This window comes from Rhipicephalus microplus, chromosome X (genome assembly GCF_043290135.1).
Source record: "Rhipicephalus microplus isolate Deutch F79 chromosome X, USDA_Rmic, whole genome shotgun sequence".
NCBI classification, from domain to species: Eukaryota; Metazoa; Arthropoda; class Arachnida; order Ixodida; family Ixodidae; genus Rhipicephalus; species Rhipicephalus microplus.
Genome location: NC_134710.1, coordinates 461,260,449 through 461,285,237, shown reverse-complemented (window position 1 = coordinate 461,285,237; position 24,789 = coordinate 461,260,449). Strand labels below are relative to the sequence as shown.

The window sequence follows — 24,789 nt, the reverse complement described above, 5'->3', positions numbered from 1 at the left end:
GCAAGAACCATAAGAAGAGCATTCTTTGGGGAGAAATTGCCGAACTCGCATATTTTCATAAAGTAAACGTCGCGGCTTGAACTGGCAATGTTCACTGGTGAAGTCGAAGTGCAGCTGTTTTCCTTTCGTTGCTCTCGACGATGCTTTCGCCGTAGTGACAATCGCGTGCGGTGCCTTTTTTTATTTCAATAACATTCTTATAACATTAATTTTATTTCAATAACATTATTTTGTCGCAGCAATTGTTGCTGGTTTAACAAATGATGACATTTGGTGTCGCGGTGCATAGATGAAAGGCTTCACACAAACGAGAGAGCAAGGACGGCTTCTACAGTACTGGACTTGAGAAGTAGCATTCCACACAGGTCACTGAAAAGGAATTTTGTGATGTGACTCGACAAAGAAGGGGCGCGAAGCTTTTTGTCATGGTTCGGGGAAATAAGGCACTCATTAGGGGCCTTTATTTTTGTTCTCCCTTTCAACAACACCTTGAATTCTCACTAAAACCCTGGCTGACTCGTCCGCGTCCTCTGCGACACTTTTCTCGCAGTGAGCAATGGCACCGCAGAGCGCTCAAGTTTGCAGGCTGTTGACAGATCCTGCCACACTGGCCAGCTGCTCTCCGTGACATTCAGTGCAGGAATGGGCGGCTGGCTAGGCGAAAATAGATGTTCGGTCACGAGCACAGCATACACTGCGTAGATAATGAAGAACAGCTGTTGATTTCAGGCACCAGGGCAGCAACACAAATGATGTGATACTTTGGCTTTCCTGCTCACAACCGCTACATTTATGGACGCAAATGCAAGCTAAAGCAAGAATTGCTGCGTAGTTCCTTACCTGCGCCGCGCACAAGTGTATATACAGCAGCCAAAGAACCGGGACAACGAGCGTATCACGTATATTATGCTACCTGCCGTTGGTGAAACTCATCCTGGAGTGCTTTACTGAATCATTAAAAAATCTAAGATGCTTACTGTTTAGGGTGCAAGCATACGAATTCGAGCGCCAGATGAGATGTAGACCATTAAAAAAACTCCAATGAAGGGTGTGTTCGCATGAGCCAAAGGGTGACCACAAACACTGCCGAAACTTGCTACTTAGAGCTTTTATAAAAACTCTTATTTTCACTCGAGCGAACAGGTACAAAAATTTAGGTATAAATTTTGCGAGTTATGTATACTGGGCTGACAGAAACCACGTTTAGCGTCCCAATGTTAAATCGCTGAAAGCAAAAGCAATGAATCGGAGAAACATGGAAAGTGCTGCGCAAAACACGCTCGCAGTTCTTAAGCATTCACCTAGCTGGAACAGCTGTATAATAAAACCATACAAGCAAACTTTTTTTTTTTTTTGCTTCTCCATGATCAGTTCTATCAGTGCGTGACAAGAACCATACGTTAAAAAGCCAGGACAAAACAAAAAGCAACTGCAAACCTTGCTTATTTGTTGTAAGATACATGTTAAAACCAATTCAGTGTACAGACGCATAAAAGTCGAACGACTATTGATGATGAACCTCGTAGCATGGGGCGCCAAATGAAGGACTTTCAGATACCACTGAAAACAGCGGTTGACCGGCGCCTTCCGCGGACAACACTGCCCTCTAGAGCGGCGGGCATCGCGCAAGAGCAGCGGCGCATGTGAAATGAATGAGCGTCCGTGCGTCCTCCAGCCGCTCGTAAAGTCCCTGAAAAATAAACTAAAGTAGCGCCAACCGCACCCCTTCGGCTCTACCTCCTCTCCCAGCAGCCACAGCAGCGCCTCTAGAGTGTCCACCAGGAAACTACGAATGCGAAAGCACGCGGGCGCACTGGATGTGCCAGACGCTTGGGCAGCTCGGGCACTGCTGCGGCCCGTGCCTCGGTTATGCTGAAAGGGTACGCCGGTGGCGTCTGTTCGGGGAGCGCGCGCTCGCTTCACAGAAGCAAAGTCTACGGCGGCCATCGTTCCGAGATTCTTCATCGCTGCCCCAGCGTGTGTACGCGTTGCCAGTATTTCATATTCGGTACACTTCCTTAGCATTTCATTCGTCGCTGAAAAGTTCTTTGTATCGTTAGTGTGGTGACATTACTCGTTCGTTGGTCGATTCGAAGGAATACAAAGCTAGCTACCCCTCGCAAAACAGGCAATGGATCGTTCTAGGTTTTCAAAGCAAGCGTTTCGTGCGAAGAAGCCAACCTTTCTACTGTAGAAAAAACTACGAAAGCAACTATGACTTTGGCACGCTCTTTTTGGACCGTCGGTACCGAAAGCTTTAAAAGGTCGCCGCAGCAATATTTAATACAGCGCCGTGCGCAGTCGAAGGAAAGACTCAGATATACGTTGTCGGCGCGGGGCCGACCAGTTCGAGTTCACCGTCAATTGCATGAAGCGGCTGCGTGGGCGAGTTAGGCCATGTGATACTACTGGCAAGTGCTGACAAAATCAGGTCACATGGTCATGCTGATTCTTTCTTCGGTCTGTGAGGTTATATGCTGCTCGCATTATTCGATGTACAGTAATTTAAACAACTACTGCACATCGTGCGCGTATATTGACAGACGTGGCTTGTTACAGTCCGCATATAAGGTATATTGGTATGTAAACTAGTAAAAACTAGTGTAAAACTGGGTGAGTTCGCTGATATTGGAAAAAAAAGAAAGCGCAGCTGAGGAGGCAATAGAGCCCATAGAAGTATCACGTAAGACAGGCGGTAAACAAACGAAATACTATCTGAAGAATACAAAAAAGGTAGCGTTCGCGCATGCATAGTGCTTTTTAGCATCTCTCTCTAGCAGCTGAAAGCGCAACCCAACTAATAAAACATATATGAAGACTGAACTTTGTCCTTTTTCCCTGCGGTTCTCTTCTATCTGCCAACAAGTTTGAGAGTTTAACCTCCTCGACAGGACCTAAAAATCTGCATACAAGGGGTGCATGCAGCCCGACCATACTAACATTTGCGATTGCTGTAAAACATATTCCAATTGGAGACTTGCAGTTGTTAGTCCAGCATGCGTCCAATGAAATTTTCTACCTATGTTCTCGTCCATGCCTTTATTCTTTTAATAGGTGTGTTAAAATACAATCAATAAAAATGAGTAAGCATAGTTTGCTCCATAAAGAAAAACGCATCTCAAGCTACTTGGTTATTATTATAAGGTACGAAGAGCTCGCATTTCACAAGGACAGAGGTTGGGGCAGTGCGATAATGTTTCTCCTCTGTGTTCTGGTGAGGTCCATACTGTTTGTGTCCAGTGTTACATGAAGTTCCTTCTTTGCACATATGGTTGTCCCCATTGTTTAAGCAGAATACATCTCTCTTAGAATAATGTTTTACACTTACATACCGGCTCTAGGCCACTCAACATCCATCACACCTCGGTCTTCCCTGGCATGAATACATAAGAATGACTGCGTCTGGGAAGGCAGCATTGAGTACACGCGTATACTTGAGATGTTCATGGCATGATATGTTTATGCATATGCCATCATAATAGCATGCAATATGTCGAGCGAACAAAAGGGCTTGATATTCATTAGGAAACCCCATTCCATAATGTCACTTTATTGATGAACACCAAAGTTCAAGTACAGTTGATTCTATGCAAAAACTGAATGAAGGGTACAAAACATGACATTTATTCAACATTTCATGAAAATGCAGGACTGCCTGAATCATACATGATAATTATGCAGTGTACACAATAAATGACATGAAATATGTGTTAACGGTGACTTGTTGCTATACGTGCATATCACAATGACAAGAGTAAAGAAAAGCGATGGCATTCGTGGTGCACTCACAACTAGCGACAAGTGGACGCAATTTGTGCCAAACACCTTTATCAAGATTAACACTCCACATGTGGAATTTAGCGAATGAAATGAAGTACACATACTGAACTTTTGAAAGCACAGGAATAGGAAGTAGACATGGAAAGCTCCTACTGGGGATATGCAAAACATATTATGCAGATATGTAGGCATGAAACAGGACATACACGTAAAAGACATAATAAAACTGATGTAATAGGCACAGCAAAACCACGGACCTAATCATAGACTAGTGAGGTTAACAACAGCTCTATCTGAAGAGAAGAGCGAAATTAGGCACTAAAATCGAAGACAACCGAGATGTAGTTGGAATAAAAACACACAAACTTATAATTGCCCTCAACAACAAGTGCAAAGCTGTAAAATCATAGGGCAACAATAGCTTCAGCCTCAAGACAACAAGAGGAAAATCAGCCACAGGCCAACCTAGCAATAGTCAAAATAAAAATACACGAGCTTAGAGTTGCGTTTGGCAAGAAATGCAAAGCAAAGAGAGGAAAAACGAGAAAACAGACACAGAGGCAATGAACAAAACCATTACTACACTGACATCTGAAGCAGAAATTTAAGGCGGTAAACCACCAAGGCAGAAAGTAAGCGAAATTTCCCGAGTGACGAGAAACATAATGAAGAACAGGAACACTTGACCCAGAATATTAAAAATAGGCTTAGCTAAGTTAACAAAGCTTCTCATCAAGAACTGCAGTCACACAGAATTACAACGTAAATGAGATCGAGACACCACCCAAGCTACTTAAAGGGAACTGCTTATAAAGGACCAAAATGTACACACTGAAACAAACAGGGCAAATGTGTTAGAAATTTCAATGACATTATGGTGGCAACTGAAAACATCTGCTCTGAACTGTACGGATCAAAGATAAGTAATTACTGTTGAAATGAAATCACAATAGGACAAAACACTTGCAGTTCCTCATGTACGGTACTTGGGGATTTATACGCAACATCAATTTTTTTTGGATAACTGGTATGCACACCTGCTCGAAATAACCACGTCATGTCGTGATAAATATAGTCTCTAAGAATAATTTTGGCTCTGATATACACGTTCTAGTCGAAATTACGCCAATATGACCCGAACTTAACGCAGTGTCGACAAAAGTATGTGCGTTACTGAGACCATAATTCCTGCCTTTCAATCCGTGAGTACTGTACCTACAGACTAGGTTAAGAAGCCATACCACATATGCATCATAGAAAAACGGAAGGAAAACACGAAAGAAATGAGGCATACACACTATTTTACATTGGTTGTAGCAGCCTGCTTTCCAATGCTACGACTACCAGTTTTTGCATCTTTAGCTTCATCAGCTGCCAAACGCATATTCTCTTTCCGCAGAAGAATGTTAATTCTGGTTTTAAAAAATGCTCTCAGCAATCTCTCCTGAATGTTGTGGCAAGGTGGAAAACAATTGACAGCTTGCACACTGTCATTAGTGGTGGCCACAAGTTGACCAATCGTAACTTCATTGCATAGAAGCTTGTTGCTATTCACTCTAAACATATTCTCAGCTGTTTCGAGCAAATGAAGTACTCCTGGCCCTGGTGATACGAGCTTGCTGTCAGCAGTGTAGGATTTTAACTTTGTGAGCACACTAGCTTCGTTCGACACTGTGGCAGTTTTGCACTGCTCACAAATCCCTGTGTGCTTTGCAACACTCTTTACCACAAACCCAGCAAGGTAAATAAGAGACTCATGCTCCATCACACTTATGTCGAGATCACTGGGATATTCAACAGCTTCTGTATCATTGCTGTTAGGTGCTCTTGCGTGGCAATTTTGGATGCCAACTAGGGAAGGAGCGTCGTCGATAGCATAGCTTCCACTTCTACTGGGCCGAAAGAACTGTGCCAAAGTAGCAGCTCGAATAGCACTACGAAATTGAAGAGCTTTTGGTACTGCATTCTTCGCCCTCAGAGTGGAGAACAAATTCTGAAGAGCATCTTGGGCAAATCGGCTGAGCAAAACAAAAAAGAAGCCCTTCTCATTAAGATAATATTGCTGCAGTTCCAATGCAACTTTACACACCAAAATTATGCCCGTCTGCACAGGCTTCCACACGTGTTTCGATGGAGAGCCTATCTTAAGATCTGTAAAAAGAGTTACCATATCCTTTAAAAAAAAATCAGTGAGTCCTCATATTTCTGATCATTTAACTTGCTGATGCCAAGCTTCGTTGTACGTGATGTTAGTACTTTGAACCACCTATAAATGGTTTCTATGAACCATGCTGTTGTCAACGCTTCTTGGGGCAAATCTCCCCTTTGGACCAGGAAACGTGGTGCAGCTGCAGTATCGTGATTTAGCAACGAAAATGCAGGCACCACTTTTATTTTCTCATAGTGTCCTGGGTCCAAGAAGGATGGTTTCAAGTGCGGTGCTATGTTTAATTGCAGTTCAGAGTCTATTTCTACCAGCTTCTGAATCGGCACAAGGTTAACCTCATTCGAAGGCAGCTTGTGCTTTTCGACCACATTTTCGGGAAGGAAAATCGATTGACCACGTGTGAGGTGGTTCCTCAAGTTCTTTAGCAAATGTGCGGTGTCTGTCATAAAATAAAGCTTGCGATTTTGGTCAACAGGATGACAAGACACTCTTGACACAGATGCTTTCCCACAACTATGCCAAATTCTCTCCAGAGCACCATATTCCCACCACCCATGTCGCTAACGACTGCATCTATACGAACCCCGATTGTTTCACATTCCTGAATAATTTCAATCAACTGTTCTTGAACTGCAGCACTGCTAAACGAGTTTTCAGTAAGATGATAAGCAACTGTCTGCTTCCATCTTTGTGTAACCCCACCCAGCATGAAAACAAGTCCATGCGTTGCCACTGCAGCATGTGGCAGAGAACCGTCGGCCAAAGGTAAAGTTGGCCTTCCAATAACAGTGCCAGTCGTTTGGTTAAACGCAAGCCCTGAGCTCAACTGAATTTCATCGAGCATCAGAACTGCATGCCTCTCATGCTCCTTCACGGTGGTTATCTGAAATATGCAACATGCATTAGGCAACAAAGGCATTAATAAAGACATTTAAAATACAATGCTTTTCAAGAATAAACAGGCAGTGCACAGTGCAAGCTCTATTTTGATGTTTGCATGCAAGAATATTATCACCTATTGAAATTTATGTGGAATTGTGCCTAGTTAGAGGACCTGAAGTCATAAGTGAAGGAAAGGTGAGAACATGTTGTGGAAACTTTATGAATGGCCGCTAAAACGTGCACAACAAGGAGCGCAGTGACAGGCACTTACACTGGCACTAGCAACACATGAAAGCTTAATAAATATTAGGGTTTACGTGCGAAAACCATGATACGATCATGAGACCTGCCATAATGAGGCTCTGGAAAAAGTTTCACCTTTTGCTGAAGGTGTACTGGTGAAAGAGATGCTCACAAGAATAAATGTAACAAATATATTCAGCTACACCATCCTTTCACCTTTAAAGCAAGGGACTTCAGAACCTCATGTAGAATTCCTGGTGAGAACTTGTAGTTTTCAGCACGACGTTGTAAAGTTCTTTCACTCGGAAGGGGTACAGAGAGCTCTCTGACCGCATTGTAGCCTCTGGATCCACATGCCAAACGGAGCTTGAGGCCTGTCTATGTAGTCTCTGTAGACCATTGCTTCCCTCACATACTGGGCATAGTTAGGGCATAGGGCATAGTTTATTTCAGTTATTAGTACAGAAAAAGGAACAGTATACAAAGTATATATACAGGAGGAGGTCCGAAAGCACAAGGCTGCAGGGGGACCTCCTGTTCAAAATGGGATTATAAAATTTACTCAATTAGCAGTAACAGTGAAAACAGAGAGATGAGTAAATTGATAAAACCAACACTAACTAAGAAACAAGTAAAAAGAAGAGTGGAATAAACAATATAACAAGATAAAAACATCTAGTAGTTTATCAAGTATGAATACAATTGTTTTTTATATGTGCCAATAGTCGAGCATTGCTTGATGTGAGATGGCAATGAATTCCATAATGATAATGCTGAAAAATATGCAGTGTGGCGACCAAAATTAGTGCGGATAGTAGGTAGTAGAAAATTTCCATTTGAAGCGAATCTAGTACGGTTTAGTTAGACAAAGCATTAGGATAAAACACGCTTCATGGGACAAGATGGTGCAATGACTTGAACAGCATGATAATGAGGTGATATTTAAATAAACTAACAGTAGAAAGTATTTCAAAGTTATAATTATGATGCACTAGAACGATATGAACTGAAAGTCATTAGTCTGATGGCTTGGTTTTGAATGTGCTGAATGGGAGATAAGTGGGTGAGGTATGTATTTCCCCAAGTGGTGATGCAATAATTAATATGGCTGTGAATAAAAGCATAATATAACTTGATTAGAGTTGAAAAGTTAAAGTAGTAACGTGCTCTGATTAGAATCCCGACACCAAATGCTAGTTTTTTGCGCAAATGAATAACATGATTACATCATTTTAGGTTGCTGTCGAGAACGATTCCTAAAAAAGAGCATTCATTGTCAGAATTAATGAGTGAGCCATTTAGCTTAATAGAAATTTGGGAGGGAAGAACTTTGTTAGCAGAGTGGAATATCATGAACTTAGTTTTCTTAGGGTTAATACTGAGGGAATTCGTGAGACACCAGCTTAAGATGTTATTTAGATCTTTTTGTAATTTTAGCGTTAAAGAGTCAATTGATTTACCAGTGGCTAGTATTGTAGTGTCATCGGCATAAAGAAAAGGCAGAGAGTTAGTAACTGAAAGGGGAAGTTCATTCATGTAAACTAAAAATAAAAGCGGGCCAAGAATGAACCCTCGAGGAACACCCTGATTAGTAGTAAGAAAATCTGATAAAGTAGAGCGAACATAAACACCCTGCTGTCTATTACAGAGGCAACTTTTAATGAGTGTAAGGGCAAATCCAACTATACCAATGGCCGTGAGTTTGGTTTCCAGGATGCTGTGATTAAGTGAGTCGAAAGCTTTGGTTAGGTCAATGAACAATGCTCCAGCTAATTCATTAGAATCAATAGCTTTTTTAATCTTATCAGTGAAAGTTAACAATGCAAGATTAGTCGAGAAAGCAGGTCGAAAACCAAACTGACTAGGAGTTAAAATGGAAAACTTAGACAAGTAATTAGTTATATGTTTCTCAATACACTTTTCTATTATATTTTCTATTTCTTTTTTACGCATGCATGTCAATAGACTGTTCGTTATCCAGGGATGATGGGGTGCTGAGTATATTCTTTTACATTTTACTACCGTGACGCTATCGTGAATGCATTTGCATATGCGAGACGAAAGAAAATCAAAAGCTAAGTTGGCATCAGTGCATGTTTCAATGAAAGACCAGTCGACATTTGTTACGCGGTTCACATACTCTTCTTTGTTTAGAATTGATTTAGAAAATCTTAAATCACGATTATGCTTGAAGTTTTTACATGAGAAGAAAACAAGGTAATGGTCAGTAATAAGTACTTTAAGAACACCACTGTGTTCTGGTGAAAGAAAGTTAGACAGAACATGGTCAATGAGTGTGCTACTGCGGCAAGGAATGCATCTAGTTGGAAGTGTGATTAAGGACTCGTAACCAAAACCTTGGTAACAATTTGCATATTCAATGCGATTGGAAGTATCTTCAAGTAAATCAATGTTTAAGTCACCCCCAATAACAACATTTTTACGTTCACATGATAATGTTTCAAGGACAGCATAGAGACTTGAAAAAAACTCAGAAATTGACGATGAAGGCGACCGATAGATAGTTCCAATGATAAGTTTACCAGTGGATGAAGGCTTGTCTAGTTCTATCCAAACAGATTCGCAGCTATCGACGACAATATGAAGGTCAGATCTGCGTTTATAGGGCAAAGTAGGTGAAATAAAGATGGCTGCGTCACCATGGCTACTTGATGTGCGATTGCAGTATTCTGACAAGTAACCTTGTAAGCCAAACAAGTTTTGATCCTCTAGTGTAAGCCATATTTACGAGATGCAGACGAGGGAAAAGGAACTTTTGAAAGAATACAAAAGAGCGTTTATTTCATCATGATTTTTTCTTAGACTACGCGCGTTAGTGTGAATTCCTGATATGGCAGAGTTATTCAAGAAGGAATCTAAGTTATTGATACTAAAATAAGACGACATGATGACGCGCAGTGTTTCCTAGATAGATAAGTGACCAGATCTATCGAAAGATAGAAAGGTCAGCTTCAGTGCGAATCCGATACACCCTACTTTCGTTTGATTGCCTCGCCTTAATATGGCAATTATCCGTCCAAAAAAACGTCCAACCCTTCTCTCTCTTGAGGGAAAGAGCTTTCCCGAACAACCTTTTGTTTTCTACGGTGAGATGGTCATTTACATACAGAGGATAATGATGAGGGCCTGGGAATCCGAGATCATTCGTGTGCAGTTTGGCCTTGCGAGCCTTGCCTAAAAATTCTTGCTTCTTATCGGGAGAACAGAAGCGCGCGACAATGTTTTTTTTAGTCATTCTTAGTGGGGACGCGATGAATGACGTCGATGTCAGAATCAAAAATAGTGCAGTTGATTTTAGTAGCCACAGCTTTTACTATGGCTGTGCAATTTTCCCCTTGAGAGCACGGAATTCCCTTTAGTTCCACGTTGTTAAGTCTCGAGTATTGTTCCAGTTCTGACACACGGTTGGTTAAAGTTTCATTTTGTTTCTTTAGAGACTTATTAAAGGCAACTAACGTGGCGTTCTCGGAGCGTAGCTCCTCAACAAGCGCATTGAGACCACTGACGCCTGACACGAGGCTCTGTACTTCAGCCTTCAACTTTGACGTCTCTGGTATTAGTGCCAGAAGTCTAAGATTGCATTCTTCAATTAGTTTAGAGGCTATTTCTCCCAGTTTATTCTCAGTCCAGGCCTCAAGCTGTTCAATGCGCTTCGCCAACTCGACATTTGAGCGCATGTTTGTAGGCAATCAAAACAATGAGCAAGGTTGTACAGTGCGGTAGTAATTGCAGAACTAAATCACTCACAGCAGCAGTCACGGCAACGCACGATGCCCAAAACAACAAGAAGGCCACTGACCTGCGGAAGCGTTGAAAAACCTTTAGAATAGATGCCGATACATAGAGCCGTAACTGCTGCTGCAAAGTGACGCTGGGTAACACGGGCCTCCGCTTTATGCCGGAACACGAGCAGGTGATCGGCGCTGTAGATCCACGCAGATGATTCCTTATCCACCAAGGATAGCCGACGCTGATATTCGTGTAGAATGCCCCAACACAGATGGCTCAGTCAGGTGGTGAAGCAGGCGTCGAAAAGCTGAAATGGTCGGTAGCACAGGACCACCGAATCCGTGGACACCGTCGTCTAACAGCACACTTGATTTCTTCGGAATCGTCCAAAAGCCTGCGGAAGCGTTGAAAAACCTTTAGAATAGATGCCGATACATAGAGCCGTAACTTCTGCTGCAAAGTGACGCTGGGTGAGACGGGCTGCCGCTTTATGCCGGAACACGAGCAGGTGATCAGCGCAGCCGATCCACGCAGATGATCTCTTATCCACCAAGGATAGCCGACGCTGATATTCATGTAGAATGCACGAACACAAATGGCTCAGTCAGGTGGTGAAGCAGGCGTCGAAAAGCTGAAAGGGTCGATAGCACAGGACCACCGAATCCGTGGCAACCGTCGTCCAACAGCATACTTGATTTCTTCGGAATCCTCCAAAAGCCTGCGGAAGCGTTGAAAAACCTTTAGAATAGATGCCGATACGTAGAGCCGTAACTGCTGCTGCAAAGAAGTCCACATGCCTTGCAGTTGATCTGGTGACAGGTACTTCTTGATGTTTCACGTGAGTTCATGGTTTCTACGGTTTGCTCTGTTTTTCTGTAGTTGCAGTGTAACAACTTTCCGCTTCATGTTGTTCAAGCACTCTTCCAATGTAGCTATTCTTTTGTGAAGGGCAGCTACTACTGCTTGATCAGCATCCCAACTACTTGGAACTGGAGCCTGCAAAGCACAGATTGAGCAGGAAGTGACAAGAGTTTGAAAATTTCACTATTTAACCCAGACTAGCATGTGAGGGAAAACCATAAGGATTTAAAGAAATAAAAACAATCAGTGGCACTCCATATTATTCAGCAGAAAAGTGTAAGCGTAACTTTTTGAGAACACAACAGTGGTTTTAACAAACAGCATAAGCTGACACTGTTGCTCAATGAAGAGGGACAAATGGAGCTGCGCAGAACCCGCAATGCATGCAGCCGATCTGTTTTTTTGGTGGGGGCGTGTCCTTGATCCGAAATAGGGGCAGGAAAGTCATGTGTGGTCACGTCTCACTTTGTACTTTGCGTGTGAAGGCAGAAAGACATTTTGGGAGACGCAAGTGCCCGGTGTACCACCTCCTAGCTATGCCAATAGTTAGTAATGAGTAAAGACATGAATATATCGCACGTACTCTCGGTTATGACGTAGGGTTATCAATGGCGGTGGCTATTTCAAACAAAGTGGGGAGAGTGCCATGGTTTCACTGTTGCAGCTTTTTTTGACAGAGTTGCTACAAGACGGCAGCTGATTGCGTGTCACAAGTGATAGTGTGATGATGTTGCGCAGTGTGCTATGCATTACTGTACACAAAACACAGCTTACATGTTCTTCCAAAAAACTTACGTTGTGTGCGACTACTCTCGCTTTACAAGAATGAGCTTAGCAGCAAAAGAAACAAAATAGGGCACCAGTACTTGGAGCGCATCCGCACGAATAAGTGCACCAATATATCAATTTGTTATGAGCGTGCACGTAATTTCCTGTAGGCGGCGATGTGTCACACTCAAGTGTATATTGCATAGTGTGCGAGAACAGTAGCACTGAACACTTACCGGTGACATCAGCTGTGCCCTCAGCAGACAGAAATCCTCCACAGGCAGCACAAAAGTTCTGCTGAGCTGTAAATGACGGATAATCTTATTAGTAGTACTGAAGACCGGTACAGTCACCAAAGCTTTAAATTAGCACAGTTGCAGCACAGGCAATGAGAGATGACCAGTGACTAAAATTAAGAAATGTATATGATACTGAACAGAAATTTCACTCACACTCAACAGGCACCGTCAAAGCTTGAAATGGCTGGCAGCTTGATTCATGGGTGGTTTCCACACCTGCGCACATATGATAGTTGGAACCAACAAAACCATCTGGCAGACACATGCCTATACAAATCATGAAAAGTAGCACTCACCTGCTGAACAAGCTGGCAGTGCGTCACATTCAGAACTTGAAGGTGCATCTACAACATGAGATCAACAATTAATTATGTGAAATTTCAAAGCAACATGTCACTGCCATTACCTTTTAGAAAATCCGATGGTGCTGAATCAGTGGCAGAGTGACCTAAAAAAGATAAAGACAAATTGAAGAAGACCATCATCTCTGTTACATCGCATTCTGGCAAACAAGCATCAACACTACTTGAAGCATTTGCAATATGCACAGGTGCATTACAATTTTCAGTAATGAGAATGCATGCCAAAACCCAAGCGACAATGCTTTCAATGCTTGCAATGTGCTGAACACCATACTGCGGAGCAAATTGTTGTGGATCTGCAGCACACCCCTACAGACATGGTTGTAAAATATATAAACCAATGGATACAAGTTACAAGCCGTTGGGTGTTAGCTACGTTACCTTGTGAAGAACCTAACCCTGCTTGAGTGGCATCACTGTTGGCTCCATAGCCTGCAAATTATAAAAAATCAATGAAGGCATAAAGCACGTTTGTAATTACGGTAAGTAATAAATGCAGTAAGAAGTCACCATCAACAGCAGCTGGTGTCAGAAGCACATTCGTAGCTGATGGGCAGTGTGCTTCTTTGGCTTCTGCATAATCCAAACATGTATTAATGATAACGAAAAGGGAAAAGGCGTGAGATGTGCTTAACCGTCAACTCGCCATCAACAAGAGCAGCTGCTGTTAGTAGTAGATTAAGGCCACAAGATGAGCGAGCTGAATCATTGCATTCTGGAGAATGAAAAAAAATATATATATTAATTATACCAAAGAAAAGCTAGTAGCTATACACAAACAGTGCACAACACCTATATGCAAGACGACATGTTTCAGGTTAGTGAAACGCTGAGAAGTAATTATGGGTGATGCAGAAAACAATGAAGACGGACTAAACATTCTCCAGTTTTCTAACGCGATTGGCTTACCTGATGTTTGCTAATGCTCTTGACTGAAGATCGTAGGCGCCGCGTCTCTCTTCAACTTTTTAGTACCAAACTTGCGCAGCAGTATCGGCTCGAATTGGTCCGCAGTGAAGTGATCCTAGGTAAGGAAATATTTTGGGCACTGTTACACAATGAAACAGCACGCTCTAAAAGAAACTAAAATAACCTTTAGTGTCAACACGTACACGACTACGCAATGTTTGCCACATTCTCTTCCCACCAGACTAGCACACGGTGCGTACAGTATGTGTAAATATGCACCATAAGGCCTTGCGTGTCCTTATTTCAACCACAAAGCTTCTGAATACTGAGCGCGCTGGAGCACATGCTTAAACGAAATGATGCGACACTCAGGTCGCTGCCCACGCCTTTATACATATAGTCCTTACACACATACACGCGGGAGTCATTTAACTATACGTCGGCCAATAAACAAAGTTTAGTTTAGCACTTGAATGTATTCGTTACATTTACTTTGTAACATAGTCGACAATTATTTCTGGATCAAACGAGTAATAATAATAATATCTGGCGTTTAACGTTCCAAAACCACAATTTGATTATGAGGGACGCCCTTTTGGAGGGCTACGGAAATTTCGACCACCTGGTATTCAATAACGTGCATATAATACTAAGTACACAGGCCCCAACATTTCCGCCTCAATCGAAAATGCAGCAGCCACGGTCGGCATGGATCAAGCCAGAGACGCAACGTTTACACGGCACTAAATGCGGCACGCGTTTCAACTGGCATGCACGTTTACCATCGACGGGGTTACTCTCTTTGTGTGATGCTCGAGCTTGACAGTACCGCAACACTGTAAACACGAATACAAGCGAAACGATAAAGTTTAGCTCGCCGGTATTCACCTCACAACGCCGCGACGATACAGGGTCCAAGTCAGTATTTCCGAAACGCTGAAGCCACACTTCTTGTCGAGCGACATTGTCTTTTCCTCGCGGAAGCGAAAATAGCTTCTTTCCTCTGCTGTACCTGCTTTTGCAACCGCTGGCACAGCAGGTCGGCATCCCGAAACGTGCAGGATTACCGTGCACACACTCACGCGCGGTCGAACTCCGGCTACACAACAATACCAAGCGCGCACGCCTAGCCACAAACAAACACCGCGAAAGTGGACAAACAAAATGGCATTTGCAATACCTTCACAAAGGCTAGTGCGTCATGCTGCAGATTCTTAGCACCACCGAGTTTATTACACGGACAGCAGTGGCGCTGCCATCGAGAGCGTCACCGCTGAGCGCATCTGCATGCAAATGGTGGGCTATCGCGTTGAGTATTGCGTGCTTGCGGTAATGTCTTTTGCCACTGCATGCCACTTGCTTATATACACGTCACATCGTCGTATTTAACGTTACTTTTTTATATTATTTTTTTCTAAATCACTCTTTTGGTGCATCGCCTAGATGCACCAAATGTGCCAATAGTCGAGCATTGCTTGATGGGAAATGGCAATGAATTCCATAATGATAATGCTGAGAAATATGCAGTGTGGCGACCAAAATTAGTGCGGATAGTAGGTAGTAGAAAATTTCCATTTGAAGCGAATCTAGTACGGTTTAAGTTAGACAAAGCATTAGGATAAAACACGCTTGATGGGACAAGATGGTGCAATGACTTGAACAGCATGATAATGAGGTGATATTTAAATAAACTAACAGTAGAAAGTATTTCGAAGTTACGAAGTAATGATGATGCACTAGAACGATATGAACTGAAAGTCATTAGTCTGATGGCTTGGTTTTGAATGTGCTGAATGGGAGATAAGTGGGTGAGGTATGTATTTCCCCAAGTGGTGATGCAATAATTAATATGGCTGTGAATAAAAGCATAATATAACTTGAGTAGAGTTGAAATGTTAAAGTAGTAACGTGCTCTGATTAGAATCCTGACACCAAATGCTAGTTTTTTGCGCAAATGAATAACACGATTACAGTATTTTAGGTTGCTGTCGTGAACGATTCCTAAGAAAGAGCATTCATTGTCAGGGTTAATGAGTGAGCCATTCAGCTTAATAAAAATTTGGAAGGGAAGAACTTTGTTAGCTGAGGGGAATATCATGAACTTAGTTTTCTTAGAATTAATACTGAGGGAATTCGTGAGACACCAGCTTAAGATGTTATTTAGATCTTTTTGTAATTTTAGCGTTAAAGAGTCAATTGATTTACCAGTGGCTAGTATTGTAGTGTCATCGGCACAAAGAAAAGGCAGAGAGTTAGTAACTGAAAGGGGAAGGTCATTCATGTAAATTAAAAATAAAAGCGGGTCAAGAAGGGACCCTCGAGGAACACCCTGATTAGTAGTAAGAAAATCTGATAAAGTAGAGCGAACATAAACAGCCTGCTGTCTATTACAGAGGTAACTTTTATTGAGTGTAAGGGCAGGTCCAACAATACCAATGGCCGTGAGTTTGGTTGCCAGGATGCTGTGATTAAGTGAGTCGAAAGCTTTGGTTAGGTCAATGAACAATGCTCCAGCCAATTCACCAGAATCAATAGCTTTTTTAATCTTATCAGTGAAAGTTAACAATGCAAGATTAGTCGAGAAAGCAGGTCGAAAACCAAACTGACTAGGAGTTAAAATGGAAAACTTAGACAATTAATTAGTTATATGTTTCTCAATACACTTTTCTATTATTTTACTAAAAGATGATAGGATAGCTATGGGGCGATCATTAGATATGAAAGTTCTCTCGCCTTTTTTGAACACTGTTATTATTTTGGCCTGTTTTATTTGTGATGGGAATGTACCTGTCTTGAATATTAGATTGATAATGCGGGATAGAGGGACGGCAATATGGTTGGCAATTAGCCTAATGTAGGACGAGTGAACTCCGTCCAGTCCAGGAGAGGTTACTTTAAGATTATGAATAATGCTGATAATTTTGTTAGGGTCAGTTGGGAAGAAGTAGAAAGATTGTGAAGAGCGGACCTGAGATTTATTGCACGATGGGGGTGTACTAAAAGCTTGTTTACAGTAAAATGAGTTGAATTCATTCGCAATGTCAATTGGCTGATCTAAGACACGGTCAGCAATTTGAAGCTCAGTGATAGTTAATTCAGACGTGTTCTTGTTTAGGAGAGAGTTAATAATTTTCCATTGTTTTTTAGAGTTGTTGCCAGCACGCACTATTTTTTCTTCGTAATAACTTTTTCTAGCTGCTTTTAAGAGTCTATTGAGAGTATTAAAATAGAGGGTGTAACGATGTTATAGATTCATATTGAGAGGACGGCGTTTCACTTTGTTGTAGAGGTTTTCTTTTTTATGCATGCATGTCAATAGACTGTTCGTTATCCAGGTCCAGGGATAATGGGGTGCTGAGTATATTCTTTTACATTTTACTACCGTGACGCTATCGTGAATGCATTTGCGTATGCGAGACGAAAGAAAATCAAAAGCTAAGTTGGCATCAGAGCATGTTTCAATGAAAGACCAGTCGACATTTGTTACGCGGTTCACATACTCTTCTTTGTTTAGAATTGATTTAGAAAACCTTAAATTGCGATTATGCTTGAATTTTTTACATGAGAAGAAAACAAGGTAATGGTCAGTAATATTTACTTTAAGAACACCCCTGTGTTAAGGTGAAAGGAAGTTAGACAGAACATGGTCAATGAGTGTGCTACTGCGGCCAGAAATGCATCTAGTTGGAAGTGTGATTAAGGACTCGTAACCAAAACCTTGGTAACAATTTGCATATTCAATGCGATTGGAAGTATGTTCAAGTAAGTCAATGTTTAAGTCACCCACAATAACAACATTTTTACGTTCACATGATAATGTTTCAAGGACAGCATAGAGACTTGAAAAGAACTCTGAAATTGACGATGAAGGCGACCGATAGATAGTTTCAATGATAAGTTTACCAGTGGATGAAGGCTTGTCTAGTTCTATCCAAACAGATTCGCAGCTATCGACGACAATATGAAGGTCAGATCTGCGTTTATAGGGCAAAGTAGGTGAAATAAAGATGGCTGTGCCACCATGGCTACTTGATGTGCGATTGCAGTATTCTGACAAGTAACCTTGTAAGCCAAACAAGTTTTGATCCTCTAGTGTAAGCCATATTTACGAGATGCAGACGAGGGAAAAGGAACTTTTGAAAGAATACAAAAGAGCGTTTATTTCATCATGATTTTTTCTTAGACTACGCGCGTTAGTGTGAATTCCTGATATGGCAGAGTTATTCAAGAAGGAATCTAAGTTATTGATACTAAAATAAGACGACATGATGACGCGCAGTGTTTCCTAGATAGATAAGTGACCAGATCTATCGAAAGATAGAAAGGTCAGCTTCAGTGCGAATCCGATACACCCTACTTTCGTTTGATTGCCTCGCCTTAATATGGCAATTATCCGTCCAAAAAAACGCCCAACCCTTCTCTCTCTTGAGGGAAAGAGCTTTCGCGAACAACCTTTTGTTTTCTAGGGTGAGATGGTCATTTACATACAGAGGATAATGATGAGGGCCTGGAAATCTGAGATCATTCGTGTGCAGCTTGGCCTTGCGAGCCTTGCTTAAAAATTCTTGCTTCTTATCGGGAGAACAGAAGCGCGCGATAATGTTTTTTTTAGTCATTCTTAGTGGGGACGCGATGAATGAGGTCGATGTCAGAATCAAGAATAGTGCAGTTGATTTTAGTTGCCACAGCTTTTACTATGGCTGTGCAATCTTCCCCTTGAGAGCACGGAATTCCCTTTAGTTCTACGTTGTTAAGCCTTGAGTATTGTTCCAGTTCTGACACACGGTTGGTTAAAGTTTCATTTTGTTTCTTTAGAGACTTATTAGAGGCAACTAACGTGGCGTTCTCGGAGCGTAGCTCCTCAACAAGCGCATTGAGACCATACGCCTGACACGAGGCTCTGTACTTTAGCCTTCAACTTTGACGTCTCTGGTATTAGTGCCAGAAGTTTAAGTTTGCATTCTTCAATTAGTTTAGAGGCTATTTCTCCCAGTTTATTCTCAGTCCAGGCCTCAAGCTGTTCAATGTGCTTCGCCAACTCGACATTTGAGGGCATGTTTGTAGGTAATCAAAACAATGAGCAAGATTGTACAGTGCGGTAGTAATTGCAGAACTAAATCACTCACAGCAGCAGTCACGGCAACGCACGATGCCCAAAACAACAAGAAGGCCACTGACCTGCGGAAGCGTTGAAAAACTTTTAGAATAAATGCCGATACGTAGAGCCGTAACTGCTGCTGCAAAGTGACGCTGGGTGAGACGGGCCTCCGCTTTATGCCGGAACACGAGCAGGTGATCAGCGCAGTCGATCCACGCAGATGATCTCTTATCCACCAAGGATAGCCGACGCTGATATTCGTGTAGAATGCACGAACACAGATGGCTCAGTCAGGTGGTGAAGCAGTCGTCGAAAAGCTGAAATGGTCGGTAGCACAGGACCACCGAATCCGTGGCAACCGTCGTCCAACAGCACACTTGATTTCTTCGGAATCGTCCAAAAGCCTGCGGAAGCGTTGAAAAACCTTTAGAATAAATGCCGATACATAGAGCCGTAACTGCTACTGCAAAGTGACGCTGGGTGAGACGGGCCTCCGCTTTATGCCGGAACACGAGCAGGTGATCGGCGCTGTAGATCCACGCAGATGATTCCTTATCCACCAAGGATAGCCGACGCTGATATTCGTGTAGAATGCCCCAACACAGATGGCTCAGTCAGGTGGTGAAGCAGGTGTCGAAAAGCTGAAATGGTTGGTAGCACAGGACCACCGAATCCGTGGCAACCGTCCTCGTCCAACAGCACACTTGATTTCTTCGGAATCGTCCAAAAGCCTGCGGAAGCGTTGAAAAACCTTTAGAATAGATGCCGATACGTAGAGCCGTAACTGCTGCTGCAAAGAAGTCTACATGCCTTGCAGTAGATCTGGTGACAGGTACTTCTTGATGTTTCGCGTGAGTTCATGGTTTCTACGGTTTGCTCTGCTTTTCTGTTGTTGCAGTGTAGCAACTTTCCGCTTCATGTTGTTCAAGCACTCTTCCAATGTAGATTTTCTTTTGTGAAGGGCAGCTACTACTGCTTGATCAGCATCCCAACTACTTGGAACTGGAGCCTGCAAAGCACAGATTGAGCAGGAAGTGACAAGAGTTTGAAAATTTTACTATTTAACCCAGACTAGCATGTGAGGGAGAACCATAAGGATTTAAAGAAACAAAAAAAATCAGTGGCACTTCATAATATTCAGCAGAAAAGTGTAAGCGTAACTTTTTGAGAACACAACAGTGGTTTTAACAAACAGCATAAGCTGACACTGTTGCTCAATGAAGAGGGACAAATGGAGCTGCGCAAAACCCACAATGCATGCAGCTGAACTATTTTTTTGGTGGGGGCGTGTCCTTGATCCGAAATAGGGGCAGGAAAGTCAAGTGTGGTCACGTCTCACTTTGTACTTTGCGTGTGAAGGCAGAAAGACATTTTGGGAGACGCAAGTGCCCGGTGTACCACCTCCTAGCTATGCCAATAGTTAGTAATGAGTAAAGACATGAATATATGGCACGTACTCTCGGTTATGACGTAGGGTTATCAATGGCGGTGGCTATTTCAAACAAAGTGGGGAGAGTGCCATGGTTCCACTGTTGTAGCTTTTTTTGACAGAGTTGCTACAACACGGCAGCTGATTGCGTGTCACAAGTGATAGTGTGATGATCTTGCGCAGTGTGCAGCAGTGTGCTATGCATTACTGTACACAAAACGCAGCTTACATGTTCCTCCAATAAACTTACATTGTGTGCGACTACTCTCGCTTTAAAAGAATGAGCATACGAGCAAAAGAAACAAAACAGGGCACCAGTACTTGGAGCGCATCCGCACTATTAAATGCACCAATATATCAATTTGTTATGAGCGTGCACGTAATTTTCTGTAGGCGGCGATGTGTCAAACTCAAGTGTATAATGCATAGTGTGCCAGAACAGTAGCACTGAACACTTACCGGTGACATCAGCTATGCTCTCAGCAGACAGAAATCCTCCACAGGCAGCACAAAAGTTCTGCTGAGCTGTAAATGACGGATAATCTTATTTAGTAGTACTGAAGACCGGTACAGTCACCAAAGCTCTAAATTAGCACAGTTGCAGCACAGGCAATGAGGGATGGCCCGTGACTAAATTTAAAAAATGTATATAATATTGAATAGAAATTTCACTCACACTCAACAGGCACCGTCAAAGCTTGAAATGGCTGGCAGCTCGATTCATGGGTGGTTTCCACACCTGCGCACATATGATAGTTGGAACCAACAAAACCATCTGGCAGACACATGCCTATACAAATCATGAAAAGTAGCACTCACCTGCTGAACAAGCTGGCAGTGCGGCACTCTAGGAACTTGAAGGTGCATCTACAACATGAGATCAACAATAAATTATGTGAAATTTCAAAGCAACATGTCACTGTCATTACCTTCTGGAAAATCCGATGGTGGTGAATCAGTGGCAGTGTGACCTAAAAAGATAAAGACAAATTGAAGAAGACCATCAGCTCTGTTACATCGCATTTTGGCAAACAAGCATCAACACTACTTGAAGCATTTACAATACGCACAGGCGCATTACAATTTTCAGTAATGAGAATGCATGCCAAAACCCAAGCGACAATGCTTTCAATGCTTGCAATGTGCTGAACACCATACTTCGGAGCAAATTGTTGTGGATCTGCAGCACACCTCTACAGACATGATTGTAAAATATATAAACGAATGGATACAAGTTACAAGCTGTTACAATGCTTCGACTACATGCAGCATGTGTGTTAGCTACGTTACCTTGTGAATAACCTAACCCTGCTTGAGTGGCATCACTGTTGGCTCCATAGCGTGCAAATTATAAAACATCAATGAAGGCATAAAGCACGTTTGTAATTACGATAAGTAATAAATGCGATAAGAACTCACCATTAACAGCAGCTGGTGTCAGAAGCACATTCGTAGCTGATGGGTTGTGTGTCTCTTTGGCTTCTGCATAATCCAAACATGTATTATTCATAACGAAGAGGGAAAAGGCGTGAGATGTGTTTAACCGTCAACTCACCATCAACAAGAGCAGCTGCTGTTAGTAGTAGATTAAGGCCACAAGATGAGCGGGCTGAATCATTGCATTCTGGAGAATGAAAAAAAAATGCATTAATTATACCAAAGAAAAGCCAGTAGCTATACAAAAACAGTGCACAACACCTATAAGCAAGACGACATGTTTCAGGTTAGTGAAAGGCTGAGAAGTAATTATGGGTGATTCAGAAAACAATGAAGACGGACTAAACATTCTCCAGTTTTCTAACGCGATTGGCTTACCTGACGTTTGCAAATGCTCTTGACTGAAGATCGTAGGCGCCGCGTCTCTCTTCAACTTTTCAGTACCAAACTTGCGCAGCAGTATCGGCTCGAATCGGTCCGCAGTGAAGTGGTCCTAGGTAAGGAAATATTCGTGGCTACTGTTACACAATGAAACAGCACGCTCTAAAAGAAACTAAAATAACCTTTAGTGTCAACACATACACGACTACGCACTGTTTGCCACATTTTCTTCCCACCAGACTAGCACACGGTGCGTACAGTATGTACAAATACGCACCATTTAGCTTTGCGTGTCCTTATTTCAACCACAAAGCTTCTGAATACTGAGCGCGCTGGAGCACATGCTTAAACGAAATGATGCGACACTCAGGTCGCTGCGCACGCCTTTATACATAAAGTCCTTACACACATACACGCGGGAGTCATTTAACTATACGTCGGCCAATAAACAAAGTTTAGTTTACAACTTGAATGTATCCATTACATTTACTTTGTTACATAGTCGACGATTATTTCTGGATCAAACGAGTAATAATAATAATATCTGGCGTGTAACGTTCCAAAACCACAATTTGATTATGAGGGACGCTCTTTTGGAGGGCTACGGAAATTTCGACCACCTGGTATTCAATAACGTGCATATAATGCTAAGTACAAAGGCCCCTACATTTCCGCCTCAATCGAAAATGCAGCCGCCGCGGTCGGCATGAATCGAGCCAGAGACGCAACGTTTACACGGCACTAAACGCGGCACGCGTTTGAACTGGCATGCACGTTAACCATCGACGCGGTTACTCTCTTTGTGTGATGCTCAAGCTTGACAGTACCGCAACACTGTAAACACGAATACAAGTGGAAGGATAGAGTTTAGCTCGCCGGTACTCACCTCACAAAGCCGCGACGATACAGGGGCCAAGTCAGTCCTTCCGATACGCTGGAGCCACACTTCTTGCCGAGCGGCATTGTCTTTTCCTCGCGGAAGCGAAAATAGCTTCTTTCCTCTGCTGTACCTGCTTTTGCAACCGCTGGCACAGCAGGTCGGCATCCCGAAACGTGCAGGATTACAGTGCACACACTCACGCGCAGTCGAACTCCGGCTACACAACAATACCAAGCGCGCACGCCTAGTCACAAACAAACACCGCGAAAGTGGACAAACAAAATGGCATTTGCGATACCTTCACAAAGGCTAGTGCGTCATGCTGCAGATTCTTAGCACCACCGAGTTTATTACACGGACAGCAGGGGCGCTGCCATCGAGAGCGTCACACGTCTGCCCGTCCAGCCAGACGTGTAGAGGTCGGACGTGTTTTTGGAGAGCTCCGGAATGACAGCTACAGATAAGTGTTTTTGCATGTTTCCAGCTTGCCTCTGTATGTAGCGTTATGAGAACGTAAGGCGCTAGCGTAAAGCTTGATTAGGTCTAGTACGGTGTACGTTTTTTTTTTTTTTTAGTATCTTGTACTGTGTCTTTTTTTTCTCCAGCCACCACGTGGCTGAGGCCTGCGCGTAGACCGACCACGTGCATGCGCAGGTGCTGTGAAGTGTAGCGTATTTATTTATTATTGTGGTTCTTTTTGGCTTAGACCAGTGTATTTTAGTACAGTTTTCTAACACGTGGGCATCGGTAAACTGAGCTAGCCATGGTCAAAAAGACCGTAAAGTGTTCAGAGTGCGGGGTAGGGTGGAAGGTGGAAATTAGTGCGGAGGAGAAAGCAGAAGATGACGCCAAGTGTAGACAGTGCGAGTTCGAGGAGAAAATGAAAAATATGATGGCGGTCCAGAGTGGGCTCATGGAGAAAATCGCAGAGCTGGAGAATGCATTGGCGAAGGAGCGAGAGAAAACGTCAGCCATGGAAGAAAGGCTCCGGGCAGCCGAGAAGGGCCTATCGAAGGTCGTGAAAGGGAACGAAGACGCAGGTGACGGCGGAAGCATTATGGCGACGACCCCCCGTGCGGGGGAGATGAAGGAAACAGGCATGACAAAGGCAGATACATTGGCCACAGGGTCCAGCTTCCGGGAAGTAGTTTTGAGGGAGGGAGGGAGCAAACCAGCAGCCGTGACTCACGCTAGTCACCTAGTCAGCAGCCAGGTGCAGGTTTCAGAAGGAATGTCTGAACAGGTCATCATCGCCGGTGACTCAAATTTAGTCCGATGCGCAGCGGCAATCAAAGAAAGGGTGAAAGGCGACAAGAGAGTTGCGATAGGGACGTTCCCAGGACAAACGCTGGGGACAGTAATGAGTGAAGCGGGTGAACAACTCGCAGCTAAAGCTAACAATCGTAACCTCGTTGTAATTGCGGGAGGGTTAAATGACGTCCTGAAAAAAGAATCGTCAGGACTAGCGACGACCTTGGCGAAAGGGGTGGATGACATGCGCACCGTGTCCCCCCAGGTGCAAATTGTAGTATGCACAGTACCG

General features: G+C 43.0%; 2 protein-coding genes across 2 annotated transcripts; both read right to left on the bottom strand.

Annotated features, from left to right (window-relative positions):
• Nucleotides 1-439: 439 nt before the first annotated feature.
• On the bottom strand, nt 440-21,336 carry LOC142775527 (uncharacterized). Its single transcript, XM_075876969.1, has 10 exons — nt 21,225-21,336; nt 21,008-21,073; nt 19,721-19,850; nt 13,623-13,741; nt 13,494-13,544; nt 13,157-13,198; nt 13,047-13,094; nt 12,904-12,966; nt 12,688-12,753; nt 440-694 (listed from the first exon to the last, which is right to left on the bottom strand). Exons 1-10 carry the CDS (start codon nt 21,334-21,336, stop codon nt 501-503), a joined length of 891 nt encoding a protein of 296 aa, XP_075733084.1. The 3' UTR covers nt 440-500.
• LOC142776660 (THAP domain-containing protein 1-like) lies at nt 13,641-23,515 on the bottom strand. Its single transcript, XM_075880684.1, has 10 exons — nt 23,253-23,515; nt 22,364-22,478; nt 22,104-22,172; nt 21,968-22,030; nt 21,478-21,519; nt 21,368-21,415; nt 21,225-21,287; nt 21,008-21,073; nt 14,022-20,128; nt 13,641-13,827 (listed from the first exon to the last, which is right to left on the bottom strand). The coding sequence occupies exons 1-6, from the start codon at nt 23,409-23,411 to the stop codon at nt 21,396-21,398; spliced, it is 468 nt and encodes a 155-aa protein (XP_075736799.1). The 5' UTR covers nt 23,412-23,515; the 3' UTR covers nt 13,641-13,827; nt 14,022-20,128; nt 21,008-21,073; nt 21,225-21,287; nt 21,368-21,395.
• Between the last annotated feature and the right edge of the window lie 1,274 nt (nt 23,516-24,789).